We start from the raw sequence: 24,541 nt of genomic DNA on the forward strand, positions 1-24,541 counted from the left end.
GTTTGATGCAGAGAAGATTTTGTTGGTGTTTCACTGTTGTTGTCTGCCTCACAGACAGTTTAACTGCAGACATGGCGGGTCTGGTAGGGCTGCCTTCAGGGCTGGAGGAAGAGGGGAAGCAGCAAGGAGGACAAGAGAGAGCAGGAACAGCTGGGAGAAGATGGAGGAGGAGGAGGGCACTGTGCGGGAGGCCAAACCCACAGCGAGTCTTCAGGGAGCACTTCTCCAACATGAACTTCACTCAGGAGCAATGTCTCAGGCGTCTTCGCTTCACCAAGGAGACTGTCACCGAGCTTTGTCACCTGCTGCAGCCTCAACTGGGTAGTAGGCAGAAGGCTGGAAATTATAGACCAGTTAGCTTAACATCTGTGGTGGGTAAAATTTTGGAGTCTATTATTAAGGAGACAGTAACGGAACATTTAGATAAGCATAATTTAATAGGACAAAGTCAGCATGGCTTTATGAAGGGGAAGTCATGTCTGACAAATTTGCTTGAGTTCTTTGAGGATATAACGTACAGGGTGGATAAAGGGGAACCAGTGGACATCGTGTATTTAGACTTCCAGAAGGCATTCGACAAGGTGCCACATAAAAGATTATTACTTAAGATAAAGAATCACTGGATTGGGGGTAACATTCTGGCATGGGTGGAGGATTGGTTATCGAACAGGAAGCAGAGAGTTGGGATAAATGGTTCATTTTCGGACTGGCAACCAGTAACCAGTGGTGTTCCACAGGGGTCGGTGCTGGGTCCCCAACTCTTTACAATCTATATTAACAATTTGGAGGAGGGGACCGAGTGCAACATATCAAAATTTGCAGATGATACAAAGATGGGAGGGAAAGTAGAGAGTGAGGAGGACATAAAAAACCTGCAGGGGGATATAGACAGGCTGGGTGAGTGGGCGGAGATTTGGCAGATGCAATATAATATTGGAAAATGTGAGGTTATGCACTTTGGCAGGAAAAATCAGAGAGCAAGTTATTTTCTTAATGGCGAGAGACTGGAAAGTACTGCAGTACAAAGGGATCTGGGGGTCCTAGTGCAAGAAAATCAAAAAGTTGGTATGCAGGTGCAGCAGGTGATCAAGAAAGCCAACGGAATGTTGGCTTTTATTGCTAGGGGGATAGAATATAAAAACAGGGAGGTATTGCTGCAGTTATATAAGGTATTGGTGAGACCGCACCTGGAATACTGCATACAGTTTTGGTGTCCATACTTAAGAAAAGACATACTTGCTCTCGAGGCAGTACAAAGAAGGTTCACTCGGTTAATCCCGGGGATGAGGGGGCGGATATATGAGGAGAGGTTGAGTAGATTGGGACTCTACTCATTGGAGTTCAGAAGAATAAAAGGCGATCTTATTGAAACATATAAGATTGTGAAGGGTCTTGATCGGGTGGATGCAGTAAGGATGTTCCCAAAGATGGGTGAAACTAGAACTAGGGGGCATAATCTTAGAATAAGGGGCTGCTCTTTCAAAACTGAGATGAGGAGAAACTTCTTCACTCAGAGGGTGGTAGGTCTGTGGAATTTGCTGCCCCAGGAAGCTGTGGAAGCTACATCATTAGATAAATTTAAAACAGAAATAGACAGTTTCCTAGAAGTAAAGGGAATTAGGGGTTATGGGGAGCGGGCAGGAAATTGGACATGAAGCTGAGTTCGGATCGGTCAATGCCCTGTGGGTGGCGGAGAGGGCCCAGGGGCTGTGTGGCCGGGTCCTGCTCCGACTTCTTGTGTTCTTTAGATTTGTGGTTGGGATCAGATCAGCCATGATCTTATTGAATGGCGGAGCAGGCTCGAGGGGCCGATTGGCCTACTCCTGCTCCAATTTCTTATGTTCTTATGTTCTTATGTAACTCGAGCCTCGCACCAGGGCATGGACAGCACTGCCTGTGGCTGGCAAGGTCACCCTGGCCCCGAACTTTTACACAACAGGCTCCTCTCACGCTGCAACAGGTGACATCAGCGACATTGCCCATTCTGCAGTGCACCGATGTATCAGGGAGGTGACCGAGGCTCTTTACACCAGGAGGAACACCGACATCTCTTTCCCCATGGACAGAGCAAAGCGGGACGAGAGATCACTCGGCTTCACCCACATGGCTTCCCCGGGGTGCAGGGTGCCGTAGACTACACACACATTGCCCTAATGCTCCCCATTACTAGCCTGGCATCTTTCTTAATAGAAAGGATTCCACTCCCTGAATCTGCAGCTGGTTTGTGACCACAGGCAGCACATCAGGCAGGTCTGTGCCCGCTATCCCGGACCAGTCACAACGCTTTCATCCTGCGCCAGTCCTCCGTTGCCTTTATTCCAACCAGGCCGGCAAGTTACAGGCTGGCTATTGGGTGACAAGGGCTCCCCCCTCCGGAGAGCACCCACTGCCCCCTGCTCTCCCCACCCTTGCACTCCCCATCCCTCCTGAGGAGGAGCAGCAAGGAAGACAAGAGAGAGCGGGGATGTGCAGGGGGTGGGGAGAGCATGGGGCAGGGAGAGCAAGGGGGCGGGACATGTACGGAATATGCCTGTTGCTGACACAAAACAGATTAACTGGTCCTTCAACTTAACTGCAGTTTGTGGGATCTTGCTGTGCACAAACTGGCTGCTGCACTTGTCCAATATTACAAAGGAATTAATCGGCTATGAAGCAGTTTAAACGGGCTACATCAATGCAAATTCTCTCTTTCCAATGCGTGGGGCAGGAGTGCAGGGGGTGGGGAGCGCTCTGTAAATTTATGTAAACCAGTGTCTGTCCCACACACTCCATATGGGAAACAGGAGGATGCGCTGGTGGGTGGTGACAGTGTTATAAGAGGTCGTGTACAATGCATTAGTGTGCTGGTATAGTGCTGCTGCTGTTGGAGTAAAGTGAATGTTGCTTATATTAAATAAACAAATGTAAAATAGAGCAAATGATATTTAGTTATTAGCCATTTTAATTTTTTTGGGCCCATCGGGTGAGGGATGTTATTGCTGTGAATGGAACTCTGCCATTATCAGGTACCCAGTGGCAGCATCAGGCACTGAGAGGAGACATCACACCAACAGGGTGTAGAGTCAGCTCCCTTCACCCTGCCACAACCAGGAGCTGCAGACCCTGGCTCAATCCCAGGCCCAATCCCGGGCCCAATCCCGGCCCAGGCCCAGCCCAGATCCCAGGCCCATGCCTAATCTCAATCCCAATCACAGCCCTGATCCCAGGCTCAATCCCAGGCCCAATCCCAGGCCCAATTCCAGCCGCAGGCCCAGCCCTGATCCTAGGCCCAGCTCCAGGCCCAATCTCAATCCCAATCCCAGCCCCCTACTGCACCAGGGTGTACCCCATTCTGTAGACTTATGGACTGAGAATGCCAACAATTACTGTATAGTGGGGCTGTGTGTAACTGGGTTTGGGGGGTACTGTATCACGGGGCTGTGTGTAACCGGGTTTGGGGGTACTGTAGAGTTGGGCTGAGTGTTACCGGGTTTGGGGGGTACTGTATCGTGGGGCTGTGTGTAACCGGGTTTGGGGGTACTGTATCGTGGGGCTGTGTGTAACCGGGTTTGGGGGTACTGTATAGTGGGCCGTGCGCAGTATGAGGCGGAGACGGGATTCGGGGACCAATGTAAGCTGGCAGTTTGGGGCCAGAAATGGTTGTGTGGTGAGCGGAAGGAATGCAGTTTCGGGCCCAATTGGGCAGGGAAGGGGTGGAGGTTTGGAGCTGGGCAGGAAATCGCAGTAACTGTACAAAGCTGGTATATTTTGTGAAAAATGTGTAAGTTGCCCTTTGACCTGATGATGTGATTTTGATCCAAGCACTTAGGGAATCTAAAACTTATGAGGCAGAGTGGAAGGTTTGTGATGGGGATAAAACGCAATGGGCAAGTGACCTGTTGTCAGTGTGAGGGGAACATTGTCATGGTTCCTTCTCCTGATGGCTGTCCAGTGCCTCCTGCTGGTAGATCGCACATGGGCCTCAGCAAGAACAATGAGCTGCCACCATTCCCAGTCCCATCTCAACACTGGGTACTGGGGACAGGTGTCACAGGCTCATCATCGATGTGGAGTGACAGAAATTTGGAGGAAGGAGAAAAGGTATCTTTTTCTAATCTGCTTCTTTTTGCTCACAGTTTCTGTACCAGGACTCTGGGCTCCTAACAGGGCTCTCAGTTGGTGACCCATTCACTGGCACCTGGTGGAAGCAGTTTAGCTCGGGAGCAATAGCTGGTGCAATGTCTCGGACCTGTACTGCTCCCCTTGATCGGCTCAAAATCTACATGCAGGTAAAGTGGGAAACAGGAGCTCACTCCGCTCCTTAATAAAGTGAGAAACTACCCTCCAGAAGGAGGCCATTCTGCCCATTGCTCCGATGCTGCCTCTCTTTGTGAGCTGTCCATCTAGTCCCATTCCCCTGCCCTTTTACATTTTTCAAATATTTATGCACTTTCCTTTTACAAACTATTCTGGATTCTGTCTCCTGCACTGTTTCTGGTCAGACTTTATGCCTTAACTGTGAAAGTAACTCTCCAAACCTCTCCACTTTGTTCTTTTAGTGATGATCTGAAATTTATCCCCTCTAATTACCGGCTCACCAAGCAATGGAAAGAGTTTTTCTGATTTATTTTATCAAAACTCCTCATAATTTTGATTTATCAGATTTCCTCTTCACCTTTTCTCTTCTAATGAAAAGCGTCTCAATTTCTCGGGTCTCTCCTCAAATCTAAATCCTCTCACCCTGGAATCCCCTCAGTGAATCTCTCCTGCTCCATCTCCGTGGCCTTTACATCCTTCCTAAAGGTCCAAAACTGGACACAATGGGGGCAATTCCGCAAGGATTCCCGAATTATCCGTGTCGCAGAATCCCTGAAACGTGCCAGTCATGCTGCTTTCCCGGAGTTTCTGCGCTACTTCAAAATGTCCAAAGACACTGGGCGGAAATTCACCCAATATTCTAATTACAGCCTAAGCAATGATTTGTACAGGTTTAACACCCCTCACTTTTACAGACAGTTAATACAGGGAGAGTCTTTCCACTACTTCTCATCCGAAAGACCACACCTCTGACAATGCAGCACTCCCTCAGCACTGTGCTAGAGCCAGCCCAGATTATGTGCTCCAGTCTCTGCAGGTTTGATTATGATAATGAGTTACCTTTGAAAATTGAGAAAATGGAGAGCAAATAGTAAACTTCCATTCCTGTCAGGGCAGAACTCATTGAGCCCAGCCATACTTCCACCAAGTCACCATTCATCATGGACAGCAAACGTTGGCAGACTAAGGCACAAGCAAACACAGTCTTGTTCTCTGCTGATCTCCCCGGCACACTCTGAATGAGGTCACTGAATACCAGAGTGGGACATGGAATTCCTACTGAATTTCTTTTGTCTTTCTAGCTTGGGCCCAATAGAGGCCTAATTCTTTCAGCCTGGCCGACGTCAATTCACTCAGCACAGACCAGATATTATAGAATCATAGAATGATACAGCACAGAAGGAGACCATTCGGCCCATCGTGCCTGTGCTGGCTCTTTGAAAGAGCTATCCAATTAGTCCCATTCCCCGCTCTTTCTCCATCGCCCTGCAAATTTTTCCCTTCAAGTATTTATCTAATTCCCTTTTGAATGTTATTATTGAATCTGCTTCCACCGCCCTTTAAGGCGCATTCCAGATCAAAAAAACTCGCTGTGTAAGAAAATGTCTCCTAATCTCCTCCTTGTTTCTTTTGCCAATTACCTTAAATCTGTGTCCTCTGGTTACTGACCTTTCAGCCACTGGAAACAGTTTCTCCTTATTTACTGATTTTGAACTACAACCCTACATTACAACCCCACATTGCAACCCCACATTACAACATCACATTACAACTCCACATTACAACATCACATTACAACATCACATTACAACCCCACATTACAACAGCACTGAGCTGCAATTCCAGCATCAAGAACGTTTAAATAAAATGCACAAGAGATGTGGGTGAAAATCTTTCTTTCTCTTTCCTCTAGGTCTATGCTGGAAAAACGCATTTAAATCTGGTGGGCAGCTGGAAGGTGATGGTGAAGGAAGGTGGTCACCGTTCACTCTGGAGAGGCAATGGAATCAATGTGGCAAAAATAGCGCCAGAGACTGGCATCAAGTTTCTGGCTTATGACCAGGTAATCGGCACTGAGCCATTTAGGGAGAATCTCTGATTGGAGAGATTTACTGACTTTGTTTGTCCCGTAACTGTAATCTATAATATTGTAAACAAAGCTGGTTACTCAGATAGTACCGCCTGTAGATGGACAGGTGCCTCAGCCTCATCCCTCTGGGAGTTAACTGATGTATTAGGGCCTGTGGAGAAGAAACTATCTGAAATGATACAGTGTCTTGGTGGGAGCTTTTACATTAAGTGCAGACACACAGTAGATACACTGCATACACATATCAGAAAGGCAGACACACGGGAGACCCACAGCAGACACACAGTTCACCCTCTATTGGATGTACACCCAAGTATAAACAAACCCACCTGCAAGCAGCCAACAACATTGTAGACCCACTGATGCTGTCTGTGGCCTCTCACAGGCTGCATCAGTCCCATAGTCAGGTCCCGGCATTACACATGTGGAGAGGTTGGAACATCGGCCTCTGGAGGCTGCTGTATCGAGACTAGAACTCACGGCTGAGCATAAACGTACCTTCAGCCAGTCTCTGAGAGATGCCATTTTCATGCACTGTGTCTTGTTTACCCTTTGATTCCACAGACAGAGCTTGCACCAGACATGTTACAAAGTACAGCAGGTCGGTCAGCGGCTGGAAGATAAGGATAGGGTAATGTTTTGGTCGTGAGCTTCCATCATACCCAAAGGAGTAACTTTCCCTTTCAGACGCTGCCCGACACCATTTCGAGGCTTTCCTTCTTATCTCTGCTAAACTGCTTGGGAATTCCTGCCCTTGATCTCACATCGTTCACTACATAACTGCAGACTGTGTTCCCATCAATCACTGTGTTCCCCGTCAATCACTGTGTTCCCCGTCAATCACTGTGTTCCCCGTCAATCACTGTGTCCTCCGTCAATCACTGTGTTCCCGTCAATCACTGTGCTCCCGTCAATCACTGTGTTCCCATCAATCACTGTGTTCCCGTCAATCACTGTGTTCCCGTCAATCACTGTGTTCCCATCAATCACTGTGTTCCCCGTCAATCACTGTGTTCCCATCAATCACTGTGTCCTCCATCAATCACTGTGTTCCCGTCAATCACTGTGTTCCCATCAATCACTGTGTCCTCCATCAATCACTGTGTTCCCATCAATCACTGTGTTCCCCGTCAATCACTGTGTTCCCCGTCAATCACTGTATTCCCGTCAATCACTGTGTTCCCCGTCAATCACTGTGTTCCCCGTCAATCACTGTGTCCTCCATCAATCACTGTGTTCCCGTCAATCACTGTGTTCCCGTCAATCACTGTGTCCTCCATCAATCACTGTGTTCCCGTCAATCACTGTGTTCCCATCAATCACTGTGTTCCCCGTCAATCACTGTGTTCCCGTCAATAACTGTGTTCCCGTCAATCACTGTGTTCCCCGTCAATCACTGTGTTCCCGTCAATCACTGTGTTCCCGTCAATCACTGTGTTCCCGTCAATCACTGTGTTCTGCATTAATCACTGTGTCCTCCATCAATCACTGTGTTCCCATCAATCACTGTGTTCCCATCAATCACTGTGTTCCCGTCAATCACTGTGTCCTCCATCAATCACTGTGTCCTCCATCAATCACTGTGTTCCCATCAATCACTGTGTTCCCCGTCAATCACTGTGTCCTCCATCAATCACTGTGTTCCCATCAATCACTGTGTTCCCCGTCAATCACTGTGTCCTCCATCAATCACTGTGTTCCCATCAATCACTGTGTTCCCATCAATCACTGTGTTCCCGTCAATCACTGTGTTCCCATCAATCACTGTGTTCCCATCAATTACTGTGTTCTGCATTAATCACTGTGTCCTCCATCAATCACTGTGTTCCCATCAATTACTGTGTTCCCGTCAATCACTGTGTCCTCCATCAATCACTGTGTTCCCATCAATCACTGTGTTCCCATCAATCACTGTGTTCCCATCAATCACTGTGTCCTCCATCAATCACTGTGTTCCCATCAATCACTGTGTTCCCCGTCAATCACTGTGTCCTCCATCAATCACTGTGTTCCCATCAATCACTGTGTTCCCCGTCAATCACTGTGTCCTCCGTCAATCACTGTGTTCCCCATCAATCACTGTGTTCCGCATTAATCACTGTGTTCCCATCAATCACTGTGTTCCCCATTAATCACTGTGTTCCCCATCAATCACTGTGTTCTGCATTCATCACTGTGTTCCCCGTCAATCACTGTGTTCTGCATTAATCACTGTGTCCTCCGTCAATCACTGTGTTCTGCATTAATCACTGTGTCCTCCGTCAATCACTGTGTTCTGCATTAATCTCTGTGTCCTCCGTCAATCGCTGTGTTCTGCATTAATCACTGTGTTCCCATCAATCACTGTGTTCCCATCAATCACTGTGTTCCCCATCAATCGCTGTGTTCTGCATTAATCACTGTGTTCCCCGTCAATCACTGTGTTCCCCGTCAATCACTGTGTTCCCCGCCAATCACTGTGTTCTGCATTAATCACTGTGTTCCCCATTAATCACTGTGTTCCCCATCAATCACTGTGTTCTGCATTAATCACTGTGTTCCACGTCAATCACTGTGTTCTGCATTAATCACTGTGTCCTCCGTCAATCGCTGTGTTCTGCATTAATCACTGTGTCCTCCGTCAATCACTGTGTTCCCCGCCAATCACTGTGTTCTGCATTAATCACTGTGTTCCCATCAATCACTGTGTTCCCCGCCAATCACTGTGTTCTGCATTAATCACTGTGTTCCCATCAATCACTGTGTTCCCCGTCAATCACTGTGTTCCCCGTCAATCACTGTGTCCTTCATCAATCACTGTGTTCCCATCAATCACTGTGTTCCCATCAATCACTGTGTCCTCCGTCAATCACTGTGTTCCCATCAATCACTGTGTCCTCCATCAATCACTGTGTTCCCATCAATCACTGTGTCCTCCGTTAATCACTGTGTTCCCATCAATCACTGTGTTCCCATCAATCACTGTGTTCCCATCAATCACTGTGTCCTCCATCAATCACTGTGTTCCCATCAATCACTGTGTCCTCCGTTAATCACTGTGTTCCCGTCAATCACTGTGTTCCCATCAATCACTGTGTTCCCATCAATCACTGTGTCCTCCATCAATCACTGTGTTCCCATCAATCACTGTGTTCTGCATCAATCACTGTGTTCCCATCAATCACTGTGTTCCCCGTCAATCACTGTGTTCCCATCAATCACTGTGTCCTCCATCAATCACTGTGTCCTCCATCAATCACTGTGTTCCCATCAATCACTGTGTTCTGCATCAATCACTGTGTTCCCATCAATCACTGTGTTCCCCGCCAATCACTGTGTCCTCCATCAATCACTGTGTTCCCATCAATCACTGTGTTCTGCATCAATCACTGTGTTCCCATCAATCACTGTGTTCTGCATCAATCACTGTGTTCCCCGTCAATCACTGTATTCCCGTCAATCACTGTGTTCCCCGTCAATCACTGTGTTCCCCGTCAATCACTGTGTCCTCCATCAATCACTGTGTTCCCGTCAATCACTGTGTTCCCGTCAATCACTGTGTCCTCCATCAATCACTGTGTTCCCGTCAATCACTGTGTTCCCATCAATCACTGTGTTCCCCGTCAATCACTGTGTTCCCGTCAATAACTGTGTTCCCGTCAATCACTGTGTTCCCCGTCAATCACTGTGTTCCCGTCAATCACTGTGTTCCCGTCAATCACTGTGTTCCCGTCAATCACTGTGTTCCCGTCAATCACTGTGTCCTCCATCAATCACTGTGTCCTCCATCAATCACTGTGTTCCCATCAATCACTGTGTTCCCCGTCAATCACTGTGTCCTCCATCAATCACTGTGTTCCCATCAATCACTGTGTTCCCCGTCAATCACTGTGTCCTCCATCAATCACTGTGTTCCCATCAATCACTGTGTTCCCATCAATCACTGTGTTCCCGTCAATCACTGTGTTCCCATCAATCACTGTGTTCCCATCAATTACTGTGTTCTGCATTAATCACTGTGTCCTCCATCAATCACTGTGTTCCCATCAATTACTGTGTTCCCGTCAATCACTGTGTCCTCCATCAATCACTGTGTTCCCATCAATCACTGTGTTCCCATCAATCACTGTGTTCCCATCAATCACTGTGTCCTCCATCAATCACTGTGTTCCCATCAATCACTGTGTTCCCCGTCAATCACTGTGTCCTCCATCAATCACTGTGTTCCCATCAATCACTGTGTTCCCCGTCAATCACTGTGTCCTCCGTCAATCACTGTGTTCCCCATCAATCACTGTGTTCCGCATTAATCACTGTGTTCCCATCAATCACTGTGTTCCCCATTAATCACTGTGTTCCCCATCAATCACTGTGTTCTGCATTCATCACTGTGTTCCCCGTCAATCACTGTGTTCTGCATTAATCACTGTGTCCTCCGTCAATCACTGTGTTCTGCATTAATCACTGTGTCCTCCGTCAATCACTGTGTTCTGCATTAATCTCTGTGTCCTCCGTCAATCGCTGTGTTCTGCATTAATCACTGTGTTCCCATCAATCACTGTGTTCCCATCAATCACTGTGTTCCCCATCAATCGCTGTGTTCTGCATTAATCACTGTGTTCCCCGTCAATCACTGTGTTCCCCGTCAATCACTGTGTTCCCCGCCAATCACTGTGTTCTGCATTAATCACTGTGTTCCCCATTAATCACTGTGTTCCCCATCAATCACTGTGTTCTGCATTAATCACTGTGTTCCACGTCAATCACTGTGTTCTGCATTAATCACTGTGTCCTCCGTCAATCGCTGTGTTCTGCATTAATCACTGTGTCCTCCGTCAATCACTGTGTTCCCCGCCAATCACTGTGTTCTGCATTAATCACTGTGTTCCCATCAATCACTGTGTTCCCCGCCAATCACTGTGTTCTGCATTAATCACTGTGTTCCCATCAATCACTGTGTTCCCCGTCAATCACTATGTCCTTCATCAATCACTGTGTTCCCATCAATCACTGTGTTCCCATCAATCACTGTGTCCTCCGTCAATCACTGTGTTCCCATCAATCACTGTGTCCTCCATCAATCACTGTGTTCCCATCAATCACTGTGTCCTCCGTTAATCACTGTGTTCCCGTCAATCACTGTGTTCCCATCAATCACTGTGTTCCCATCAATCACTGTGTCCTCCATCAATCACTGTGTCCTCCATCAATCACTGTGTTCCCATCAATCACTGTGTTCTGCATCAATCACTGTGTTCCCATCAATCACTGTGTTCCCCGTCAATCACTGTGTTCCCATCAATCACTGTGTCCTCCATCAATCACTGTGTTCCCATCAATCACTGTGTTCTGCATCAATCACTGTGTTCCCATCAATCACTGTGTTCCCCGCCAATCACTGTGTCCTCCATCAATCACTGTGTTCCCATCAATCACTGTGTTCTGCATCAATCACTGTGTTCCCATCAATCACTGTGTTCTGCATCAATCACTGTGTTCCCCGTCAATCTCTGTGTTCCCATCAATCACTGTGTTCCCATCAATCACTGTGTTCTGCATCAATCACTGTGTTCCCATCAATCACTGTGTTCCCCGCCAATCACTGTGTCCTCCATCAATCACTGTGTTCCCATCAATCACTGTGTTCTGCATCAATCACTGTGTTCCCATCAATCACTGTGTCCTCCATCAATCACTGTGTTCCCATCAATCACTGTGTTCTGCATCAATCACTGTGTTCCCATCAATCACTGTGTCCTCCATCAATCACTGTGTTCCCCGCCAATCACTGTGTTCCCCATCAATCACCGTGTCCTCCGTCAATCACTGTGTTCCCCATCAATCACCGTGTCCTCCGTCAATCACTGCGTTCTATAAGAACATAAGAAGTAGGAGCAGGAATAGGCCATAAGGCCCATCCAACCTGCTCCATCATTCAATAAGATCATGGCTGATCTTTTACCTCAACCTGACTTTCCTGCCCCAATCCCCATATCCCTTGATTTTCTTAGCGTCCAAAAATTTATCCATCTCAGTCTTGAATATATTCAATGACTCAGTAGCCACAGCCCTCGGGGGTAGAGAATTCCTAAGATTCACCATCCTCTGAGTGAAGAAATTTATCCTCATCTCAGTCCCAAATGTCCCACCCCTTATCCTGAGACTGTGCCCCCTAGTTCTAGACACTCCAGCCAGGGGAAACAGCCTCTCAGCATCTACCCTGTCATCCCCCGTTCAGGCTCTTACATGTTTCAATGAGATCACCTCTTATTCTTCTAAAGCAGACAGTATAGGCCCATTCTACTCAACCTCATGGGACAACACTCATCCCAGGAATCAATCTTTGTTGCACCACCTCAAAGGCAAGTATATCCTTCCTTAGATAAGGAGATTAAAACTGTACACTGTACTCCAGGTGAGGTCTCAGCAAAGGCCTGTACAATTGTAGCAAAACTTCCTTACTCTTGTACTCCAATCCCCTTGCAATAAAGGTCAACATTCCATTTGCCTTCCGAATTGCTGATACTGGTTTGAGAGTGCCACACACCCAGAGGATTCCTGCACTGCCTGCCTCTACCTACCCTTTCCGATGGCCACCCACTTGCTATCCTGAACTCTCAGTGGCTGTGGGGTGACCACCTCCTGGAACGTACGATCCAGGAAACCTTCAGCCTCCCTTACGCTCTGCAGTGACTCCAGCCGCCCCTCAAGCTCAGAAACCCACAGCTTGCACTCAAGCAACTGGAGGCATTTCCTGCACACATGGCCCTCCGGGACACATGAAGCTCCTGAAGTTCCCACATGGCACAGGAATTGCAGGCAATGGGTCTCAGCCGCCCGTCCATTATATTTAGAAACCATTTTTTCTCAACTCCCTTTAGATACTCTTATTATTAATTTAATTACTGTTTACTTACCCTGATTAACCTACCCTTTTATTCCAGGTCTCTCAGAGCTCCTCCTCTCAGTTCACTGTCCTTCTCCCTCTCAACAAACTCTCAAGTTCCCACTCTGTTCTTTTTTTATTATTCATTCATGGGATGTGGGCATTGCTGGCAAGGCCAACATTTATTGCCCATCCCTAATTGCCTTTGAGAAGGTGGTGGTGAGCCGCCTTCTTGAACCGCTGCAGTCCGTGTGGTGAAGGTTCTCCCACAGTGCTGTTAGGAAGGGAGTTCCAGGATTTTGACCCAGCGACGATGAAGGAATGGCGATATATTTCTAATTCGGGATGGTGTGTGACTTGGAGGAGAACGTGCAGGGGGTGTTGTTCCCATGTACCTGCTGCCCTTGTCCTTCTAGGTGGTAGGGGTTGGGGTTTGGGAAGTGCTGTCAAAGAAGCCTTGGCGAGTTGCTGCAGTGCATCCTGTGGATGGTACACACTGCAGCCACTGTGCGCCTGTGGTGGAGGGAGTGAATGTTTAGGGTGGTGGATTGGGTGCCAATCAAGTGGGCTGCTTTGTCCTGGATGGTGTCGAGCTTCTTGAGTGTTGTTAGAGCTGCACTCATCCAGGCAAGTGGAGAGTATTCCATCACACTCCTGACTTGTGCCTTGTAGATGGGGGAAGGGTTTTGGGGAGTCAGGAGGTGAGTCACTCGCCGCAGAATACCCAGCCTCTGACCTGCTCTTGTAGCCACAGCATCTATGTTCCTGGTCCAGTTTAGTTTCTGGTCAATGGTGACCCCCAGGATGTTGATGGTGGGGGATTCAGCGATGGTAATGCCTTTGAATGTCAAGGGGAGGTGGTTAGACTCTCTCTTGTTGGAGATGGTCATTGCCTGGCACTTGTCGGGTGTGAATGTTACTTGCCACTTATCAGCCCAAGCCTGGATGTTGTCCAGGTCTTGCTGCATGTGGGCACGGACTGCTTCGTTTTCTGAGGGGTTGCAAATGGAACTGAACAATGTGCAACCATCATTGAACATCCCCATTTCTGACCTTATGATGGAGGGAAGGTCATTGATGAAGCAGCTGAAGGTGGTTGGGCTTAGGACACTGACCTGAGGAACTCCTGCAGCAATGTCCTAGGGCTGAGATGATTGGCCTCCAACAACCACTGTCATCTTCCTTTGTGCTAGGTATGACTCCAGCCACTGGAGAGTTTTCCCCCTGATTCCCATTGACTTCAATTTTACTAGGGCTCCTTAGTGCCACACTCGGTCAAATGCTGCCCTGATGTCAAGGGCAGTTACTCTCACCTCACCTCTGGAATTCAGCTCTTTTGTCCATGTTTGGACCAAGGCTGTAATGAGGTCTGGAGCTGAGTGGTCCTGGCGGAACCCAAACTGAGCATCGGTGAGCAGGTTATTGGTGAGTAAGAATTCACAATCCACTCCACTCACTCTGTGCTTCAGCAGATAACCTTTTACTTCATACACCTTTTGCAAACAGCATTTACAACAGCTCAATCAGCTTCCAGGTTACAGTAATTACCCTCTATTCAGACAAACACTTACAGCTGATTAACTGTTAACTGCCACTGACTTGCAGTTTCTGTTAAAGTTTTAAAGTTCTATGTTAAATTTTAAACTAAATTTTAATTTCAATTCACCCACTGCTTTAACAGATTCCCCTCTCACCAAATTTTCAATAACCTCACATTTCCCCACTTTATACTCCATCCGCCACCTTCTTGTCCACTCACTTAACCTGTCTATATCCCTTTGCAGACTCTTTGTGTCCTCCTCACAGCTTACTTTCCCACCTAGCTTTGTATCGTCAGCAAATTTTGATACATTACACTCGGTCCCTTCATCTCAGTCATTAATATCGATTGTAAATAGCTGAGGCCCAAGCACTGATCCTTGCGGCACCCCACTAGTTACAGCCTGCCAATCTGAGAATGACCTGTTTATCCCAACTCTCTGTTTTCTGTCCTTTAACCAATCCTCTATCCATGCTAATATGTTACCCCCAACCCCATGAGCCCTTATCTTGTGTAACAACCTTTTGTGTGACACCTTATCGAATGCCTTTTGAAAATCCAAATATACTACATCCACTGGTTCCCCTTCATCTACCCTGCTCGTTACATCCTCAAAAAACTCTAATAGATTTGTCAAACACGATTTCCCTTCCATAAAACCTTGTTGACTCTGTCTAATTATATTATGGTTTTCACAGTGCCCTGATACTTCGGCCTTAATAATGGATTCCAGCATTTTCCCGACGACTGATGTCAGGCTAACTGGCCTGTAGTTCCCTGTTTTCTCTCTCCCTACTTTCTTGAATACCGATCTTACATTTTATGATCTTCCAATCCACAGGGACCATTCTAGAATCTAGGGAATTCTGGAAGATCAAAACCAATGCATCCACTATCTCTGCAGCCTCCTCTTTTAGAACCCTAGGATGTAGGCCATCAGGTCCAGGGGATTTGTAGGCTTTTAGTCCCATTAATGATGATATTCTCTTGCTGTGTATTTTTGAACAGTATAAGAAGCTTTTTGGTGACAGCCAGGCCAAGCTCGGTATCCACCAACGCCTCGCTGCTGGTTCCCTCGCCGGAGTTACTGCTCAGACCATCATCTACCCAATGGAGGTAAGGGCTCAAAGAACTTGTCATTTTAATCATCGAGTTAAAATTAGAGCAACAGAGCCTGTTGGATCATCGAATCATAGAAAGTAACGGCACAGAAAGAGGCCATTCGGCCGATTGTATTCGTGCCGGCTGAAAAAGAGCTATCCAGCTTAATCCCACTTTCCAGCACTTGGTCCGTAGCCCTGTGGGTTACAGCACTTCAGGTGCACATCCAAGTACTTTTTAAATGAGTTGAGGGTTTCTGCCTCTGCCACCCTTTCAGGAGTGAGTTCCAGACCCCCACCACCCTCTGGGTGAAAACATTTCTCCTCAGCTCCCCTCTAATCCTTCTACCAATTACTTTAAATCTATGCTCTCTGGTCACTGACCCCTCTGCTAAGGCAAATAGGTCCTTCCTATCCACTCTATTTCGGCCCCTCATAATTTTATACACCTCAATTAAATCTCCCCTCACCCTCCTCTGTTCCAAAGAAAACAACCCCAGCCTATCCAATCTTTTCTCATAGCTAAAATTCTCCAGCCCTGGCAACATCCTCGTAAATCTCCTCTGCACCCTCTCTAGTGCAATCACATCTTTCCTGTAATGTCATGACCAGAACTGTACGCAGTACTCAAGCTGTGGTCTAACCAATGTTTTATACAGTTCTAGCATAACCTCCCTGCTCTTCTATTCTATGCCTCGGCTAATAAAGGAAAGTATTCCATATGCCTTTTTAACCACCTTATCTACCTGTCCTGCTACCGTCAGGGATCTGTGGACATGCACTCCAAGGTCCCTCACTTCCTCTACACCTCTCAGTATCCTCCCATTTATTGTGTATTCCCTTGCCTTGTTTGCCCTCCCCACATGCATTACCTCACACTTCTCTGGATTGAATTCCATTTGTCACTTTTCTGCCCACCTGACCAATCCATTGATATCTTCCTGCAGTCTACAGCTTTCCTCCTCACTATAAACCACACGGCCAATGGATATGGAGGATATCACAACCAAGTCTGATCCTGGCCTCATCCAACAACACATGCACCCCGCCCTTTCCCCACAGCCCTGTCAATTTTTATTTTTCAAGTATTTATCCAATTCCCTTTTGAAAGTTATTATTGAATCTGCTTCCACCGCCCTTTCAGGCAGTGCATTCCAGATCGTCACAACTTTGGTGCACGCACTCTCGCAGGCCTGGTACCAACTCAGATCGGCAAATTGGTGAAGTCTGGTGTGCAGATTGGAGGATGTGGGATTTAGTAATGTGCAACCTTTATTCAATGTTTTAACATAACTGATCAGTGTGTTAACATAGGGATGGGGTCTGCATCTGTGTTTTACGTGTGGGGTGTCTGATGTCTGTTCAGACTCCATGCAGACAGTAGACTGTTATTTTCAGCAAATAACAGGTACCAGCTACCTTTAAGAGATTTCTAAGAAACATCCTCCCTTTAAGAGATGGCGCTCCCTCTAGTGGTAGAAAGTGTGAATTGCTTTGATTCCAGGTGCAAGGCCTGGCGAGGAACGCTGATTGCAGGTGAGTGCTCCCTTGGGACCAAACTTGCGTCTTGCCTGCCCAGGGTCCATCGGGCACGGGGTGTTACCAATTTTTCCCCCTATGCCTCTATTAATAAAGCCCAGGATCCCATGTGCTTTTTTTAACAGCCTTCTCAACTTGTCCTTCCACATTCAAAGATTTGTGCACATAAACCCCAGGTCTCTGTTCCTGCACCACCTTTAAAATTGTACCATTTCGTTTATATTGTCTCTCCTCATTCTTCCTACCAAAATGCATCACTTCTTTACATTAAATTTTATCTGCCATGTGTCTGCCCATTTCACCAGTCTGTCTCTGTCCTCCTGAAGTCTCTTACTGTCCTCCTCATGACCATACTCTCTGCTTTCTGTCCCTTAGCCAATTGTGTATCCAGGCTGCCACTGTCCCTTTAATCCCATGGGATTCAATTTTACTAAGAAGTCCATAATATGCCAATATATCAAATGCCTTTTGAAAGTTCACATACACAACATTAACTGCACAATCCTCATCAACCCTGTCCGTTACATTTCACTTCCCTCCCCGGCATATCTCGAATATTTTTTTAATTCGTTCATGAGATATGGGCATTGCTGGCAAGGCCAGCATTTATTGCTCGTGTCTGTGCCACTTACCTTGATAGATGTCTCTGGAATTTTATTTTGTCTGTTATGTCTGGAGAATCCCTCTAACCCAAAGTCAGTGATATCGAAATGTGCTGACACGACCTGACGAGGATTCCTTGCTGGTTTAGGTACTGAAGACGAGATTGGCACTGGGGAACACGGGTCAGTACAAGGGCATCGGGGACTGTATGAAAACCCTCATCAAAAAGGAAGGCTTCGCCTCACTCTATATAGGATACGTCCCAAACATCCTGGGCATCATCCCTTACGCAGGGATTGAGCTCTCTGTCTATGAAGTAAGTTTCAAAAAGAAATACTGTGGATTTAGTGAAACTCCTTTGAAAAACCTGTAACCCTTCCTTGTAAAATCTATTCCTTTTAATTGCTATAATTTGAATGTTGGGTCGAGTGTCAGTGAGCACACACACAACTGTGGAACTCTCAATCCAGAAGTGACTTGACCACATTAGCGAATAAACTCTTCCTGCACCTGTACAACATTCCCCTGACACTCTTTTAGCACAGGTGTTAATCCATTTATAATAGATGGGTTAGCTGCTGCGTTAAACTCGCAGGGAGAGTATAGAAAATGTTTGTCGGCTAATGACACAAACAGTACTGTGAAGGTTTCAGAGTTTCACTGGCGAGCCCTGTTTTCTCTGTGATTTGGGGTAAGATATTGGAGCAGTCGCCAGGCCGGGCTACAGGCCGGGCTACAGGCCGGGCTACAGGCCGATTACAGGCCGGGCTACAGGCCAATTTACAGGCCGATTTACAGGCCGATCCACAGGCCAAGTTACAGGCCGGGCTACAGGCCGATTTACAGGCCAGGCTACAGGCCAAGTTACAGGCCGGGCTACAGGCCAATTTACAGGCCGGGCTACAGGCCGATCTACAGGCCAGGCTGATTCACAGGCTGGGCGACAGGCCGATCTACAGGCCAGGCTGATTCACAGGCTGGGCGACGGGCCGATCTACAGGCCAGGCTGATTCACAGGCTGGGCGACAGGCCGATCTACAGGCCAGGCTAAAGGCTGGGCTAAAGGCCGATCCACAGGCCGGGCTAAAGGCTGGGCTAAAGGCCGATCCACAGGCCGGGCTAAAGGCTGGGCTAAAGGCCGATCCACAGGCCAGGCTACAGGTGCAGATGAGGGTCCCATGACACAGACCCCATGACACAGGCCCCATGGGAAACCTTTTAAGTGTCGTCACTGTTGTAATGAAGGAAACGCGGCAGCAAATTTGAGCACAGCAAGATCCCGAAACAGCATTGAGGTAATAACCAAATAATCTGTCTTAATGAGATTGGTTGAGGGACAAATATTGGCCCAGGACACCGGGGAGATCTCCCCAGCTCTTCTTTGAATTAGTGCCATGGGATCTTTTACAACCACCCGAGAGGGCAGACGGGGCCTCGGTTTAACGTCTCATCCAAAATTCGACACCTCTGGGAGTGCAGCACTCCCTCAGGGGGATAATATGAATATTTCACACACCTGCCGTTCCATTCTTCTAAAGTCCTAGTGACAGCCGCTTGGTTTACACAGTAAGCACGATCGTGTCACTGAACACACACCATGTAACACGAGTGAACTGACACGTCTGCTGGTAATCTCGAGTTTGGACTCGGTATCTGCTCCTTTCCTGCCGTGTGCATTATTCCTGATTTGTGTATTTTGTTCACTTTCAACGCTAGACCGTGAAGAAAAACTATTGCCATAAATACGGACGGGACCCAAGCGATCCAGGAGTCCTTGTTCATCTTGGCAGTGGCATCATCTCCAGTAGCTGTGGTCAGCTGGGCAGCTACCCACTGGCACTCGTGAGGACCAAGATGCAAGCACATGGTGAGACCTCCTCATTTCAATTCAATTTTCAGGCAAGATTGGGGTGGGGGAAGAGGAGATGCTGTCGGGGTGATGGGAGAGGAGCAGGTGGACTGAAACTGGGGGCGTGGGGGAAGTATTGTTCCAGTTTGTGGGTCTGATCCAAGATCACTGCTCCAATCCCTGTACCAGAGGAAGCAGGACGGAGTTAAATCAAGAAATGGCTAAAAATGAAGGTGTGCGGTGTGACTGACAGATTGGCACCTGATCAATCCATTAAATCATAGAGAAAGGACCGATCAGGTGGGAAAGGAGCTGGAACTGTGGGGGAGCTTTCAGAGAGGCCTAGAAGGATTGGAAATGGCAGTAAATTGAGGCTGAGGCTTCTGACTGAGGAGCAGGCCTGACATTAAAAACTCTTCGCTGGGAATTAGAAGCTTTTGCAGGTCTGTGAGAAACAGGACGAGTAATTTGGAACTGATTAATTATTGGTGGGTTTGTTAGTTACGTGATATGCCAGGCCCCATTCATGGGAAGGGAGAGAGAAAACTGGGGGATGGAACAAACTCTTCCTGTGCTGTAATGCTCTGCAGTTTTTCTTTACGCAGCCATTGTCAGCAGTGGGCCCCAGCTGAGCATCCTTCAGCACTTCAGATCCATCATACGAGAGGAAGGCCTGACTGGCCTTTATCGAGGATTCATACCCAACTGCATGAAGGTAGTCCCTGCTGTGAGCATCAGTTACGTCGTTTACGAGCACATGAAAAGCCTCCTCGGCCTCACCTCAAATTAACCGCCGCTAAAAATCTCAAACTTTAACTCTTTCTTCCCCTCACTCTCTTTAATCCTGACCCAGAAAAGTAGTACCTGGTGGAAGGGAGAGACAACCAGGAGATGGGAGCAGAGCAGAAACAACATCAGAAATCTAGAGGAGCTGTCCAGTGCACCAGCAGTCAGCTCACCTACAGCCAGACAGCCAGCACTTAACCAGACAGTCATTGCAAGCCAATCACCAGCTACCCAAAACTACCCAAGCAGTCACCAGAAACTGGCCAACAAACCCACCCACCAGAGGCCAGATCACCAACTATCAAAAGAAAATAAATACTTACATTTACAAAGTGCCTTTTGCCACCTCAGGACGTCCCAAAGTGCCTCACACCCAATTAGAACTTTTTTTTGAAGTGTATTCGCTGGTGTAATGTAGGAATGAAGAAGCTGACCATCAGATGCCAGTTCATGGCTAGCCATTAGAAAATAGCCGAGTGTCACTAAATGCCAGCCATTCACCAATAGCCAACCAGCAAGCTATCAGCCCATAGCAGTTAGAAAATGGCCTCCCATTCACCATAAACCAGCCAGCCAACCGCTGAAAAACAAGCCAAGCAACAGAAGTTAGATAGAAGCCAGAGGGCAGTCAGTAACTGGACAAACCATAGCCAGACACCCACCAAAAGCAGGTAGCCTGTCTTCCTGAAACAAGCCTGTAAACACCCAGACACCCAACAGAAGCCAGCTCAACCACCCACATCCATTCAAACATCCAACCCACCCACTCACATCCAACCCACCCACCCACTCACGTCCATCCAGCCCACCCACATCCATTCAGACCACCCACATCCAACCCATCTACATCCATCCAGCCCAATTAGTATCATAATATCATGGTATGGTACAGAACAGAAGGAGGCCATTTGACACCTCGTGCCTGTGCCGGCTCTTTGAAAGAACTATCTAATTTGTCCCATTCCCCTGCTCTTTCCCCATAGCCCTGAAAATTATTTCTCTTCAATTATTTATCCAATTCCCTTTTGAAAGTTACTTTCAAGCAGTGCATTCCAGATCATAACAACTCGCTGTGTAAAAAAATGTTTCCTCATGTCGCCTCTGGCTCTTTTGCCGATCACCTCAAATCTGTGTCCTCTGGTTATCAACCCTTCTGTCACTGGGAACAGTTTCTCCTTTTTTACTCTATCAGAACCGTTTATGATTTTGAACGCCTCTATCAAATCTCCCCTTAACCTTCTCTTCTCTAAGGGGAACAACCCCAGCTTCTCCAGTCTCTCCACATAACTGAAGTCCCTCGTACCATTCTAGCAAACCTCCTTTGCAGCCTCTCTAAGGCTTTGACATCCTTCTTAAACTGTGGTGCCCAGAATTGGACACAATATTCCAGGTGAGGCCTAACCAGTGTTTTATAAAGTTTTAGCATAACTTCATTGCTTTTGAGCTCTATGCCTCCATTAATAAAGCCCAGGATCCCATATACTTTTTTAACAGCCTTCTCAACTTGTCTTGCCACATTCAAAGATTTGTGTACATACACACCTGTTCCTGCACCCCCTTTAAAATTGTACCATTTAGTTTATATTGTCTTTCCTCATTCTTCCTAACAAAATGCATCACTTTAACACTAAATTTCATCTGCCATGTGTCTGCCCATTTCACCAATCTGTCTTTGTCCTCCTGAAGTCTGTTACTATCCTCAATATTTACTACATTTCTGAGTTTCATGACATCTACAAACTTTGAAATTATACCCTCTATACCCAAGTCCAGGTCAGTAAAATATATCAAAGAGAGCAGTGGTCCTAATACTGACCCCTGGGAAACACCACTGTATACTTCCCTCCAGTCTGAAAAACAACCGTTCTGCCTCTCCTTCCTGGTTTTGGACCTGGTCCTCTATGTACACTCGGGTGTGGCCAGCCGTCCCTTACAAACATGCGACCATTGTATATTTGGGATTCTGGTACAGGTGATAATCTCAATTGCATCTCGTGCCTCCTACGAGGTGGCGCAGCATGGATGATGTGTCCTTGTTCATCATCATCATCATCCCAAACAATGGGGCGTAGAGCCTCTTGGCTCATACTGTCTACCACCCCATAGTCTAGCCCCTTGTATTCTTTTAATTGATTAATGAGCAACTGCACCAAATGTACTGAGGGACTTGCTTTGTCCACAATGGGATTGGGTCCTATCCATGGAGCAGCAAACAGACCTGTGTGTTGGTAAGATTTTACCATCACTTGATGTCCCACCTCCCATTCAATGCACTTGACCACTGTGTCAAAATACATTTTGTTTGCTTTTTTAGAACTTCCAATATTTGCTGCTGCAAAGCCCTGGATGTCTTGCAACTGCTTGACTAATTGTTCCAAATAGTTCTCCTGTGTGACAGCTTGTTGCTCCGGAGAGGTGAGGTCCATATGCATGAGATGCTCTGGTATCCTCATCACTCTCCCCATCATGATTTCATGCGGGCTTACTTTGGGCTTTGACTCGCTTGTGGTCGAACCACCATTAATGTCAATGGTAACAATTGACCCCGTGTTTTTGGGGATTGTTGAATTCATTTTTTCAACATCGTTTTAAGGCACGATTCATATGTAACAACAACTAAAACAACAACTTGCATTTATATAGCGCCTTTAATGTAGTGAAATGTCCCAAGGCGCTTCACAGGAGCGTTATTAAACAAAATTTGACACCGAGCCACATAAGGAGATGTTAGGACAGGTGATCAAAAGCTTGATCAAAGAGGTAGGTTTTAAGGAGGATCTTAAAGGAGGCGAGAGAGGTAGAGAGGCAGAGAGGTTTAGGGAGGGAATTCCAGTGCTTGGGGTCTAGGTAGCTGAAGGAATGGCCGTCAATGATGGAGCGATTAAAATCGGGGATGCGCAAGAGGCAAGAATTGAGAGCGATGTACTTAAATCAGAAACTCGGGTCATAAACTTTAATAAAGCCAATTATATAGGTATGAGGGGCGAGTTGTCTAAGGTAGATTGGGAAATTATATTAAAGGGTAAAACAGTAGATAAGCAATGCAAACCTTTAAAGAAATATTTCAACATTCTCAACGAATATACTGAGAAATAAAAACTCCACAGGAAAAGTGATTCATCCGTAGCTAACGAAAGAAGTTAAGTATAGTATTAGATTTAAAGACGAGGCCTATAATGTTGCCAGGTGGTTGCAGCAATAATGGATGCATTGGTTGTAATCTTCGAAAATTGTATAGATTCTAGAATGGCCAGTTAACCTGACATCAATCATCGGGAAAATGCTGGAATCCATTATTAAGGCAGTGGTAACAGGGCATTTGGAACATCTCAGTATGATTAGGCAGAATCAACATGGTTTTATGAAAGGGAAATCGCTTTTGTCAAATGTATTAGTTTTTTTTGAGGATGTAACCAGCAGGTAGATAAAGGGGATATTAATGACTTAGATGAAGGGATCGAGTGTAATGTATCCAAGTTTGCTGATGATACAAAGCTAGGTGGGAAAGTAAGCTGTCAGGACACAAAGAGTCTGCAAAGGGATATAGACAGGTTAAGTCAGTGGGCTAGAAGGTGGCAGATGCAGTATAATGTGGGGAAATGTGAGGTTATTTACCTTGGTAGGAAGAATAGAAAAACAGAATATTTTTTAAATGGTGAGAAACTATTAAATGTTGGTGTTCAGAGAGATTTGTGTGTTCTCATTTGTTAGCATGCAGGGACAGCAAGCAATTCGGAAGGCAAATGGCATGTTGGCCTTTATTGCAAGGGGGTTGGAGTACAAGAGAGTACAAGTAAGGAAGCCTTATTACAACTGTACAGGGCTTTGGTGAGACCTCACCTGGAGCACTGTGTACAGTCTTGATCTCCTTATCTAAGGAAGGATATACTCGCCTTAGAGGCGGTGCAACAAAGGTTCACTAGATTGATTCCTGGAATGAGGAGAGATTGAGTAGAATGGGCCTACACTCTCTGGTTTAGAAGAATGAGAGGTGATCTCATTGAAACATATAAGATTCTGAGAGGGCTTGACAGGGTAGATGCTGAGAGATTCTTTACCCTGGCTGGAGAGCTCGAACTAGGGGGCATCTGAT

General features: G+C 46.7%; 1 protein-coding gene across 1 annotated transcript; it reads left to right on the forward strand.

Annotated features, from left to right (window-relative positions):
- Nucleotides 1-230: 230 nt before the first annotated feature.
- Nucleotides 231-20,452, forward strand: LOC137301653 (mitochondrial adenyl nucleotide antiporter SLC25A23-like). The gene is made up of 8 exons (XM_067971191.1): nucleotides 231-321; nucleotides 1,940-2,124; nucleotides 4,116-4,268; nucleotides 5,990-6,139; nucleotides 15,580-15,687; nucleotides 17,962-18,129; nucleotides 19,530-19,680; nucleotides 20,268-20,452. Exons 1-8 carry the CDS (start codon nucleotides 231-233, stop codon nucleotides 20,450-20,452), a joined length of 1,191 nt encoding a protein of 396 aa, XP_067827292.1.
- Nucleotides 20,453-24,541: the final 4,089 nt, after the last annotated feature.

Source organism: Heptranchias perlo, chromosome 34 (assembly GCF_035084215.1).
Source record: "Heptranchias perlo isolate sHepPer1 chromosome 34, sHepPer1.hap1, whole genome shotgun sequence".
NCBI classification, from domain to species: Eukaryota; Metazoa; Chordata; class Chondrichthyes; order Hexanchiformes; family Hexanchidae; genus Heptranchias; species Heptranchias perlo.